At 41.5% G+C, this 13,382-nt stretch overlaps 1 protein-coding gene across 1 annotated transcript in view; it reads left to right on the top strand.

The window, feature by feature from the left end:
• The window catches only part of SLC44A1 (solute carrier family 44 member 1), a 182,224-nt gene extending 176,788 nt beyond the window's left edge, over positions 1–5,436 (top strand). Inside the window, exon 16 of the mRNA XM_087419364.1 lies at positions 5,407–5,436. Within this exon, the coding sequence (XP_087275490.1) occupies positions 5,407–5,421 (15 nt within the window). The 3' untranslated portion in view covers positions 5,422–5,436. The remainder of the gene's footprint in view (positions 1–5,406) is intronic.
• Positions 5,437–13,382: the final 7,946 nt, after the last annotated feature.

The raw sequence follows: 13,382 nt of genomic DNA, 5'->3' as shown, positions 1-13,382 counted from the left end.
GGCTAGGTTGCAGGGCAGCTGGAACTCTCACATACTGCTCATGGGAAAATAAATCAGTACGAACACACTGGAAACTTGTTTGGCTGTATTGTTAAGGCTAAAAATAAAAATATGTCCTAAGATCCAGCAAGTCCATTCCTGGGTATGTACCAAATAGAAATGTATGCACATGTGCACCCAAAGACATGTTCAATAATGTTCATGGAAGGATTATTTGTAAGAGCCCAAAACTGGAAACAACTCAAGAGTCCACAACAGTCGAATAGATTAATAAACTGAGGTATATTCATACAATGATATACTACACAGAAATGAAAAAGAATGAACTACAGCTAACTTGAAACAACATGAAAAAATCTCACAGGAATAATGTTGAGCAAAAAGCTAGACACAAAAGAGTACGCACAGTGTGACTTCATTTAAATCAAGTTTAAGAACAGGCAAAACTGAGCTATGGTAAAAGAGAACAGAAGAATGGTTACTTTGACGAGTGTTTTGACTGGGAGGGCACAGGAGGGAGTCTTTTTAGGTGCTGGAAATATCCTCTGTTAATCTGGATGGTGTTACATGGATACATACATGTATAAAAATTTGTTAGCCGTGTGTGCTTAAGATTTGTGTACTTTATTGTATTTACGTTATAATTAAAATTTTAAAAGGCATATTAAAAAACTAAAGTTTTCCAGACATCATCCTCTATTCTGTGAAGTCAGGCAAATGCTTCTTCTCATCCCCAGCAGACAACTAGAGGGGTATTCTCTGAAGAGGGTAAAACAGGACTTGGGGGGATTAAGTGGAAGTGGAATCAGGGGGATTAAGTGGAAGTCTGCATACAGAAGGTAGAGGACCTGAGGCCTTCTTCCCCCTCTTAGCCCCCGGAATGCTAGCAACCAGGCCTTCACCCACCAACCAGGAGATTGGAAGATTATTGTCTGGGGAATCTGACTAGGCCAAGGGAAAATACCTTAGGATGTTAACACCAGGAGTTCGCCAATTGAACCCTAGCCAGATCACCCTAGAGTGAAGCACTTCAATTACAAAATCTACTCACAAATAAAAAACTTCCAATTAAGAATTAACAGACCCTTAAGGCAAGTCTCTACCATGAAAGAAACCAAAAGAAGGAAAACAACAACAACAACAAAATGACTTGGAAGAAACAGACTGTAAGGTAGAATAAAACTTTTTAAAAAATTACTAAATTAAGATAGATAATAGAAAAGATTATATCTATGAAAATAGCTTGTTATTTAAAAGAGGAAGAATCAGAGAGGGAAAAAAAAGAGCTCTTGAAAATTAAAAATAGAATAAAAATGTAAAACTTAATAGAAGAGTTTCAAGATGAATTAGAGCAAATCTCTCAGAAAGTAGGACAAAAACAACAAGATGGAAAAGATAAAATGTTAGCGATCCATTCCAGCGGATTCGACATCCAGATAATAGGCACTCCAGAGAGGTGGGAGGTGGGGACAAAGGGAGGGAGGAGGGGAGAGAAGGAGACAAGAAAGAATCAGGAATCAGAATGACAATGGCTTTCTCCACAGAGCACTGGGAACTAAAAGAAAATGGAAGGTCACTTTCAAAATTCTGAGGGAAAATGATTTCCATTATAGAATTCTCTACCTGTCCAAACTATGAAATAAATGTGAAGGTAGAATAAAGACATTTCAGACATGCAAGGGATTTACATGGACTCATACCAATCACAGCAAGACCATAATCAAAGAAAATTGATCACTGTAAATGTTTTCTACATAAAAGAGAGATAATAATCATGATAAACTGTTTTTATTTCAAGGAAATAGAGTGAGAAAAAATTAAGTCAAAAGAAAGCAGGATGAAATAAAAATAATAATTATAATAATAAATGACAGTAAAAATTTGAAACCATTTAGATTCACTTTTTATTCAACAAATATGTGCTGAATGTCTACTTTTTGTTTTAAATGCTGAGGGTACAGGGGTGAAGAAAACAGACAAAAGTCTTTCCTCTCATAGAGCACATTAGGGAAATGTTTGAATAATAATTATACATATACTTAATGAAATATTATATAACCATTAAAAATTTACATGAATACCAGAAACATAGGAAATGTGTATAATATAATATGAGGTTAAAAAAACACAAACTATGGACAAAGGCAAAAGGGAAGTCATAAACCTGAAAATAGGTATGCTAGGATGGTGAAATTATGAATGAATTTTTCTTTTTTCAAAATTCCCTTTACTTTTATGTTGGGTTTTCTAACAAAGGGAAACATCAAAAATTAAAAAAAATAAAATTAATAAAAATCTTATGTTGCCTGTTTAAAATTCTATGCCAAGTATTTCACTTGGGAAGAGTTGCTGTCACTTTTCAAATATTTTTATTATCTGAAATCTTGATAACTATTAACCCTTTGCAGGATGCCAATTTAAATTCAGGTGCCATCTAAGAAATTCTTCTAAGAAGGGGTTTCTCTTCCTTAAGAGAGAGAATGGGAAATTACCCACTCCTGATGGGAAAAACATGGCCACTTTGTTAGATGGTATCATGAACTTTTTCTTCTACTCCAGCTTTGCAGGGAAAGATGAGGGTGTCGGAAGGAAGGCAGATCCAAGTGTCAAATTGGAGGCTAGAAAGAGGGATTAAACCTTGCCTGTTAATTAGCTCCATGAGCTAATGGGCTCTATGAGTAGGGTGAATAGACTCCCTATAATTGAACCAGAGAAAAGTCATTAGCAGCTTAGGGGCAGCTGATACTATAGTTTTCCATAAAATACACTCTAATAGTCCTGGCCCGTGAGGGAATAATGCCAGCAGTGATGTTACTGAGGTCCTTTCCACAGGCAGTAGTGAAAGCTCATTTTAGCACCAAGTGTTTGTGTCAAACACGAGATTTCAGGAATCTTCATGTGGGTTACTGTCTAGAGAATTCCTTTATACTGTATAGGAAGCAAAGCTTTCTTGGACCAGCTAATTAGATGTAGCCTTGGACACGAAATCTGAGAAGGGTGTTCTGGGCTCCCAAGGGATCTGACACAAAGAGAAAATTCAGGAAGCCTTAAAGTGAATGTTCTTATCACGTCTTGGGATGAGTTAGATGCTGTAGTTTTTTCGTGTTCAAGGGTAGTAGGAAAGATATTGCATCAAAGTGTCATATAAAATCTTATTCGATAAGACTATATACTTTATTTACATTTGGCTTTTTCTTTGGTGAGAAAGATTCACTCTGAGCTAACATCTGTTGCCAATATTCCTCTTTTTGTTTGCTTGAGGAAGATTGTCCCTGAGCTAACATCTGTGCCAGTCTTCCTCTATTTTGTATGTGGGTCACTGCCACAGCATGGCTTCATGAGTGGTGTAGATCATCGCCCAAGATCCAAACCTGTGAACCCCAGGCCACCACAGTGGAGTGTGTGAATTCAGCTACTGTACCACCAGGCTGGCCCCTATGTTTGGCTTTTTAAATAATATTTTAAAATTTAAAAATACGAGGAAAGCTAAATGTAATGTGATCTCCTAGATGGGATCTTGAAATAGAAAAGGACATTAGGGAAAATAAATGAAATTTGAATAAAGTATGGAGTTTAGTTAATAAATATGTACCAGTGTGGGTTCATTAGTTGTGACAAATGTGCCATAGTGATGTAAGGTGTTAAACAATAGGGGAAACTAGGTGTGGAGCATGTGGGAACTCTCTGTATTATCTTTGCAACTTTTCTGTAAACCTAAAACTATTATAAAATTAAAAAGTTTATTTAAATAAAAAAATGAGAAAGAACTTTTATCTCAGTCTCAGACAAATCACAGCTTTGGCACAAGCCTAGTGTTCAGGCCACATGACAGTAACTAAGCATCAACCACTATCGGATGTCAGGTTAATCATAGGGTCTGTTATTTTCAGCGATGGGGAAAAAAATCATGACAGTTGAAGCTGCAAGTCAAAATATGTAAAATCCTAAAACATGGAGCTGATGACACAGCAAAGTTTAGATAAAGTGTCGTGGAAAATAGGAAGCCACTGTAATTTCTTGAGTGAGGAGCTGATGTGGTGAGAGCAATGATTTAGGGATTTATTTTATTAGCAGTTTGCAAAATGGATTGAAGTTGGGGAGGAATCTGAGGCGGGGGATCAGCACAGCGGCAATAACTGGCACGTGAAACAAAAGTCTCGAAACTGAAACCTAAAATGAAACTTGCAAGGATTTCAAGCAATGTTATTCTTACTGCCACATACAACCTGGTTTAGGCACCTGGGGACAAGCAGAGCCTATTGTGGAGACAAGTGTGTCTGGCGATCTTAGCCTGTCTCCGTTAGATTTTGACTCATAGAACTAGTTTACGTCTCCTCGTTCCAAGTCCAGGCTCTCTTGGCAGCTGGTCAAGACTGTATCTTGTCACCTCTACTTGTTCTGCAGTGGCCCCGTGCTTCTGTGATAGTCAAGCTTGAGTCAACACTTCTATTTTATTTTTAACCCATCCTAGTGGATTTTTAAAAACTTTCTATTTGGAAATGATTTCAAACTTATAGAAAAGCTGCAAGAATAAAAATGGTACACAGAACACCATAGACTCTTGTTACACTTATTGTTAAACATTTATTTTTTTCTCTCTATACAGATACATGAATGTATGTACACCTAGTATTTTTGAAGCATTTAAGAATAATTCGCATATAGCATGGCCCTTTAGTCCTAACTGCTTCCATGTGTATTTCCTAAGAATGAGGATATCCTTTTACAAACCACAATATAGTTGTCAACTTCAGTACATTTTGTCAGTTGCTGTTTCTTGAATTGAACTCAACTATGGGAACACCCGTTTTCCTGGTCTCACCTGTCCCACTGCTGAGTCACAAGAGTGAAAACTCCAAAGTTTCATGTGAATTTCAGGTTTGGGTCTTTGAGAATACCATAGAATCAGATTTTCCGTGTTAGTTTTGAATTTGCTTCCTTAGGTGTTTGTTTGATTCAGTTGTTCAGCTATTCTAAAAACGTCTTTGTCAAAGAATAATACTGACACAAATAATAGCTATAGCATTCTTTACTATGTGTCAGGCACTGTTCTAAGCACTTTATTAATGCATTTAATTCTCACAACAACTTTAAAGGAACATACCATGATTATCTTCATTTTATATACGGGGAAATGTAGGCACAGAAGTTAAATAACTTACTCACAAATATACAGCTGATAAGGGGGTAAAATCAAGATTTGAACTCAGATTCTCAGATATCTTCCTTATTTGTTAATCTAAGTGTGTGTGTGTGTGTGTGTGTGTGTGTGTGTGTATTTAGCCTCTTACATTTCAGTTTCTTCCCTAAAGATTATCCCCGTAATTTCTTGTTATTGATTGCTTCTCATGTCTCGTGTTCCCCTAGGAGAGAAGCATTCATTTTCTTGATGTGTTTATTTTCCAGCTGAAGAAAAGGTGACTGGTCCCATGAGCCCGGAAGAGTGAACTCAGAGGAGGCTGTTTACACGAGATTCTCCCACTCACCAGCTGTTGAGAGTCTGAGGATGAAGAGCAGGATCGTATTACTTCAATGGAAGCGTGCGACCATGTTCCCAAGCCACCAACAGCCAAGTGGATTTGGTACAGTGGGGCTGCCTAATAAATGATTCATCAGAAGTATTTGATACAAATCTGTCTTGCAGCAGTGTCTTCAAATTTAGTGTTGCCTTCTTATCTAGCCTCGTGTATAAGTGATCCCGGCTGCTTCTCGCTCTAGCGCCTGTACTGGCCTGAAGGCTGGATCCACCCTGGAATTCTCTCCATTCAGGCTGGATCTGTTCTGTTTGACTGCTATTTATAGAGCCATAGTGGATTAATAATTATTTATTGAGTGCCTGTTCCATGCTAGTCATTAGGCTGGGTGCTTCACCAACATTTAATCCTCACAAAAACCCTGTGAGGTTGCACCTATCATCTCTATTTTGCCCACGAGCAAACTGGGCTCAGAGAGGTTGTGTGCTGGGATCACACAGTTGGCAGAGTCAGGGCTCAAATCTTGATCTAGATCCAAAGACCCTTCACTTTAACACTCTGCTTTGCCCATCATTGCTCCAGAGATCATTGGCCCATCACATCATCACTGGTCTTCCTCTCATCAATAGAGGTGGGGATGGCGGTGGATGTGTATGGGAAGTGTCTGAGAGGGAGGATCAGGGAGACTGTAGAGGCACAGAAGAATCACAGAATTATTTTCTAAGAAAAATAACAAAATGTTCTTTTAGATCAGGAGTTGATAAACTGTAGTCTGTGAGTCAAATCCAGCCCCCAACCTATTTTGGTAAGGTTTTATGGGAACACAGCCACACTCAGTCGTTTATGTCCTGTCTATGGCTGCTTTCTCTCTACAGTGGCAGAGTTGCATAGTAGTGACAGAGACCAACCATATGGCCTACAATGCCTAAAATGTTGACTATTTGGGCCTTTCCAGAAAAAGTTTGCTGACCTCTGTTTTAGATGATTTAGGAGGAAAGCCAACAGTTTTCTTTAAGGCCAATTTATTATTTTTTCCATTTGACTGAAAAACTAAAGATTTGTAATGCTAAGATACTCACTGTATTCTAATGGTGGTGGAGTGGGGGATGGGGCAGGGGGCTGTAGGGATCTAACCAGGGAAGGTGGAGGGACAGGGAGTAGAAGGGAGAGGTCTGGGTCTCTGGATCCCCAGTCAACTCCTCACCCCAGACTCATCCCACTTCTGTCTTTCCTATTCCTCCTGCCAAATCAAGCTTCCCAAAATAACTCATTGCTCATGAACTTGTAAGTGGCCTCCCACTTGCAACATGCTCAAATCCAACACCGTAACCTGAAATTTAGAGAACATAACAATCTGACCCCTACTAATCTCTCTCTCTGTCCCTTTTTCTTTTTTCTGTTTTTTAATCATGAGGAAGTCATGCCAAATTTGAGTTTATATTTCAAAGCCAATTCACTTGTCTTTGATTTGCTTTCATGTAAGCAGAAAAGTAAACATCTAGTACTTGTAGGTAGTATATTTCATAACAGGAAACCAGGCTGAGCTTCCATATATGATGCCACTCACCTAAGCTACAAGTTATAAACGAAATAAAAATTTATAAATGTATTAGTTACTTTTCTACAGTAGACATTATGCAATTGTATTTAGAAAAAAATATTCTAGCTAAGGTTTTGTTTTGTTTTTAAGTTGTAATATCATAAGCTTTCTCCCACATTGCTCTGTATTTTTCTTAAAGATAATTTTATTTCAATTATTTTATTGAGATCATAATGGTTTGTAACATTGTATAATTTTGGGTGTACATTATTATTTATCAATTTCTGTATAGACTGCATCGTGCTTACCACCAGTAGTCTAATTTTTATCCATCACCATACATATGAGCCCCTTTACCCCTTTTGCCCATCCCCCAACCCCCTTCCCCTCTGGTAACCACTAATCTGTTCTCTTTATCCATGTGTTTGTTTATCTTCCACATATGAGTGAAATCACGCAGTATTTGTTTTTCTCTGTCTGGCTTATTTTGCTTAACATCACCCTCAAGGTCCATCCATATTATTGCAAATGGGATGATTTTGTCTTTTTTATGGCTGAGTAGTATTCCTTTGTATATATATACCACATCTTCTTTATCCATTCATCCATAGAAGGGCACTTGGGTTGCTTCCATGTCTTGGCTATTGTGAATAATGCTGCAATGAACATAGGGGTGCATAAATCTCTTTGGCTTGTCGATTTCAAGTTTAAGATAATTTTTTATGGCTGCAGAATATTCCATCTCCTGTATGTTCCAAAGTTTTCCTCCTACTTCCCCAGCATTTGGGCATTGAAGGTTGCTATTTCCATTCATTTCATCTCCATTTCCTGGAGTTGTTCTCATTTTTTCTTACCTTTGCTCAGACTGGTTCCTTGGCTTGGAAAGGCTCCTCTCTTCCCTTCTGTCTGCTTGTCTTAAATCCTACCCTTCCAGCTTAAATCCTGTCACCTTCCCTTTTCAAACTCCTATTGATATGGAAAAGTTCAGATTGACTTTCAGAATGAGAGATGGATTTCACGAGACTTATTTCCCTAGGAAGTGCTGACACAGTACCACCTGAACCTGACAGCCATGGCATTGCAGTATCGGAGGGCTCACAGACACCATTATTTCCTGGTGCTGAACTCAGGAGAATGGCTCATTTTAGGAAATAGTAATAGATAGCTAACATTTATTATGTACTTTGTTTATGTCAGGCATTATTCTAAGCACTTTACATCTATTGATATTTCTCTTCATGACAACCCTTTCAAGCGGGTGCTGTTAATACTCTCATTTTACAAATAAGAAAGTTGAGGTACAGAGAGGTTAAGAAATTGCCTAAGGCCACACAGCTGGTAAATGGTAGACTTGACATTTGAACTCAGATAGTCTGGTATCAGGGTCTGGGTACTCAGCCAATGCAATAGAAGTGCAGTCATTCACTATGGCCCTTTATCTCCCTAGTCTCAATCACCCGCTCTCAATCTGGCCCATACCATTTTCACAGCATATGCAGACGGAGAGGGGCTGCTGAGTAATTTTCTTACCAGGAACAATGAGCCTGTTCCTCTGTGTTGGAGAGACCTGGCTGGGTGCCAGCATCCTTTCACAATGAGGAGATCAACAGGCAGATAAATTTGCTTTGTTCTTGGTCATTCTCTGAATATGATGAGTCCAGAGACATTTTCAGAGCCACATCAGGATGTGATGGAAACACCTGTGTCTGCCAGACCTCACTCATCTGTGTCCCCAGTGTCTAGCATAAAGCAGGCCATCACACATGGAGAAGGTATTGTGACATAGTAACATCGTAATGGCTGGAGTTGAGTTAACTCTCTTGCACTCTCCCAGGAAGGAGTGGGGCCTCTTGCAATGGATCATATGAGAGTGGGGGTGGGGAGAAGAGATTCAGAGTGCATTCCAGAGGTGAGTACAATTGCAAGGCTGAGTCAGAAAGAGAATAAATAGTTATTGGCCTCTAGTATGCAGAATGATAGAACCTGAGGGTTCAGAAAGATGTTGAAGGTTATCTCTGCCAGGTACCCTTCCAGTGACTGATCCTGCTGTGACAGCTCTGCCAAGGAAATGCCCAGCCCCTTCTTGGATACCTCCACTGATGGGGAGCTCACTACCAAACAAAGTCCATTCCAGCTTTGTATGGCTCTGTTAGAAAGTTGGACTTCTTGTTGAGTGGAAATCTATCTTCCTGTAGCTTCCACCAATTGGGTCTAATTCTAGCATCTGTGGGATGCTAGAAAACAAGTGTGCTCCCTCTTCCACACAAGGGCCCTAGAGAAATTTGAAGTAAATGATCATGTCTCCCCTGAGTTTTTCTTCTCCAGGCTAAATATTCACAGGTGCTTTTTATTTTTCTTTTTATGTGGAGATGTTTATTTTTATTTTCTCTCTTTCTTCAGTGAAGTATAACTGACATACAATATCATAGTTTCAGGTGTGCATCATAGTGATTCAATATTTGTATACATTACAAAATGATCACCACGGTAAGTCTAGTTACCATCTGTCACCATACAAAGTTATTACAATATTATTGTCTATATTCCCTATGACATTTATTTTATAACTAGAAGTTAGTACGTCTTCACAGGTGCTTTAATTCTGTCTCTTCTCACATGCTTTCCAGGCCCTTTGCCAGCAAGGTTCGTGACCACTGACTGCCTCCCACTTTTTTTTTTGTGAGGGAGATCAGCCCTGAGCTAACATCCATGCTAATCCTCCTCTTTTTGCTGAGGAAGACTGGCTCTGAGCTAACATCTATAGCCAATCCTCCTCCTTTTTTCCCCCCAAAGTCCCAGGAAATAGTTGTATGTCGTAGTTGCACATCCTTCTAGTTGCTGCATGTGGGACGCGGCCTCAGCATGGCCCAACAAGCCGTGCGTCTGTGCGTGCCCAGGATCCGAACCCGGGCTGCCAGTAGCGGAGTGCGCGCACTTAACCGTTAAGCCACGGGGCCGGCCCTGCCTCCCACTTTCTTAGAGCTCTCCAAGTATGTGGCTAGACCACTCCACTGAGCGCCAGCCAATGTCAGAACAGAACCATCCTTTCCCTCCTATGAGAACTCAAATGTCGATAACAAGTTCCTAGGGTCAGAAATTAGTACTCTGAGTTCCAAGCGGTTCCAGGGCTTTTGGGGAAGTTTGGTTTTTAGTCAAAAGGGGGCAGGAAAAACAGAATTAATTAGGTTTCTATGGTTGGGAAGAGACAAGAATAGCTAATATTTTTTGAGCGCTCATTACATGCCAGACACTGCTAAACACTTAACATGAATTATCTCTTTGAATCCACACAACAACCCTTGTAGGTTTTCCTGTTAGGATGCCTATTTCTCGGCTGAAGAAAGTGAGGTTTAGAGAAGCTCAGGGTTTTCCTGGGCTAGGTGGCATATGCTACGACTCAGGCCAGGTATTGACAGGGAGCAATGGGTGAAGATTTGGGGCTTCAACAAAGAACAGCATCCGGCCAGTGATTATGCCTCAGAAAAGCCAGGTATAACAGTGAAAAGGGGAGGTAGGGATGAGAATAGGACTCCTAAGGCCCCAAAGACCCAGAGGGACAAAGCCACGCAAGGGTGGCCCAGAAGGATATGATGTGCAGGGGACTAATAATAGTAACAGCTACCATTTGTTAAATGCGTTCTAAACCAGGCATTTTGCATACATAATCTCCTTTAATCCTCACAACAACCATAACTGGGAATTCCTACTATTATGATCACTATGTTAAAGATGAGGAAATTGAGGCTTATTGAGGTTAAGTGACTCACTGAAGTCTACACGACTGGTAAGCGGCAGTGTCAGGATTTAAATTCAGATGGCTAACTCCAGGCCCACGGCCCTATACTGACTCCCAAAGGGGAAGACTGTTGGCAACACTTAAGGCAAGGAACTTTCTCTCCCAAGAGATGGAGGATTCTCAGAATTTATGAGTGAATTCAGGGCTGCAGGCAATGCCTGGCATAAGAGGACAGGGAACCTGGTTCTGGAAGAGACAACTTTGCCAGGCTCTTTACATCAGAGGTGCCCACCCTGAGGCTGTCCTATTTGAGATTTCCTCAGACAGGCGGTCCCGGAGGCCCAGGAACCTCAATCAAATAAATATCCATGACTAGATATGCTGTCTCAGAATCAGAAACCTGAGTTGAACCGTTATGCCTCTGTAGTTCCTTTTAACAATTTGCTTTCTCTAGGTTCAGTGGCTCTCAAGCTTTAGTGCGCATCAGAATCACCTGGAGGACTTGTTAAAACACAGATTGCTGGACCCCACCCCTAGACTTTCTGATTTAGTAGGTCAGGGGATGAAGCCTGAGAATTTGCACTTCTGACAAGTTACCAGGTATCCCTGATGCAGCTGGTCCGGGGATCACATTTGAGAACAATGGCTTTAGTTTATTAGTAAAGCTGCTTTTGAAAACTTCTAAAGCAACCTGGCTGTGAAAAGGTTAAGTATGAAAAGGCAAAGGACTTGCCCATAAGCCAGAGCAGCGGGAGTGGGCTGGGGGTGAGACCTAGTGCCCAGCTAGGTGAGTGACTGCGGCGAGACCGCCCATATGGGCTGGGGAAGATAGAAGTCACAGCCAGAAGAGACTAGCTGTTCCTGGACAGGAACGAGGGGAAGCAGAAGGCCCGGAGTGAGCGGGGCAGGGGAGCCAGACTGGCCACAGAGCCAGAGATCTGGCGAGGGCAGAAGTCAAATAGGGTAGAGCTCTTGTCAAAAACTGCAGGCTCCTGGCTGGGCTGCAGGGAAAGAACGAGGGGAGCGAGGAGGCAAGGAGCCAGGAATGAGCTCTTGGGAGGTGACCTGCGACAGAATCTGGCGATCACATTTCAGCTGTGACTTACTGTCTCCAAAGCCTCTTTCTGCCTCCTCCTGTGGTTATGCCCACCTGTCATAAAGTGCCCAGGAGGTGCCCTCTGACAGTAGTGAGGTGAAGTCCTTGCAGCAAGAGAACTGGGCTCAGTGCTAAATGCCGTTTCTTCCCCTTAGTGGCGGGTCCCACAGTGGCAGGCAGGGGTAGGGCTGGGGAGCTCACAGTCGGGAGGTTTGACCTCTGATGTTCTCCAACCTCTAGGCTGCCTTTCTCCTTCATGGGAAACTGACTCAGCTGCAGTGCGTGCCCAGTGCGGAGAACGGCCTCTGTGGCTGCAGCAGTGCACTAGTGGCTGGGTGCCTGGCTGCTCCCACTGCTCCTCATGGAATTAGGGCAGCTTGGATAGGAGCCTCCTTTCTCTTGGTACCAAGAAAGGGAGCATCTCTTTGCAAGACTGCATGCCATTACTCCTTTCAGCTGCAGGAGCAAAACTGTGCACGTAAGGCCTCCCTGGACCCTGGCCTTCAAGCACTACCCATCTAGCCTGAACCAAGTTCCTGTTTTCCCTTTTATGCCCTTCATCCTGTTTCTTGTACATGTCTGTCCAGCTAAAAAAGGATTTATTGAGTGCATACTAGATGGCAGGCGCTGTGCTGGGGATACAGGTAGGGGTAAAAGAAATCTCAACTCTCAAGGAAATCACAGTATAGTCGGGGAGACCCATGTATAGAGGTAATTACAGCCTTGTAGGATAAATGCTGTTTCTTAAACGTAGAGCTCGTGCCCTCTCAGGGCCTTTGTATTTGCTATTCCTTCTGTCTAGAATGTTCTTCCCCAGACCTTTGTATGCCTTATTCTCACTTCACTCAGGTCACTCCTGAGAGGCCTTCCCTGACCTTCCTATGGGAAATGGAGCCCTCACAGTTCTGAGTCCATTTACCCCATGTAATATTTCTTTATAGCGCCTCTAACCACCTCATGTTATTTATTTACCTATCTATCTATGTATCTATCTATGTATCTATCTATCGGTCAGCCTCCCATACTAGATTGTAAGCTCTCCAAGTGAGAGCAAGGCCTTGTCACTGCTGAATTCTCCATTTGCAGAGCTGGTACCTAACAGGTACTCAATATATATTTCCCTTTTGTTCATTCATTATAAAGGATTGCCCAGGTGAACTTTTCTGAGCCTCTCCAGAGTCATCAGAATGGAGGATGAAGCCTGTCTCCTTGGAGAAGAACATTTTCAAGCCTTCCTTCCCAAGCTTTCTACAATCTGGACTGTCTCCTCAGTTGAGACTGAGCAGGTCCACGAATAACTATAATTTACTGAGCACTAACTATGTACTAGGCACTTCAAATACGTTATTTAATCCTCACAATGCTCTGCAAAGTCAGCATTATTTCTCTTTTTTTACCGAATATGAAACAGGCTCAGGGAGAGTGACTTGCTCAAAACGACAGATACCAAGGTGCCCAGGGGGGCTCTCGGGAAAGATCTACCAGGCTCCAGAGTCTTTTCACGTTCCCGCCACAGTCCTGCAGGCCCTTCCCATA

The sequence above is a fragment of the Ceratotherium simum genome, chromosome 29 (genome assembly GCF_057802395.1).
Source record: "Ceratotherium simum simum isolate JZ-2026a chromosome 29, ASM5780239v1, whole genome shotgun sequence".
Lineage (NCBI taxonomy): Eukaryota > Metazoa > Chordata > Mammalia > Perissodactyla > Rhinocerotidae > Ceratotherium > Ceratotherium simum.
The sequence above is the reverse complement of the archived record's forward strand: the minus strand, read 5'-3'. Positions and strand labels throughout refer to the sequence as shown.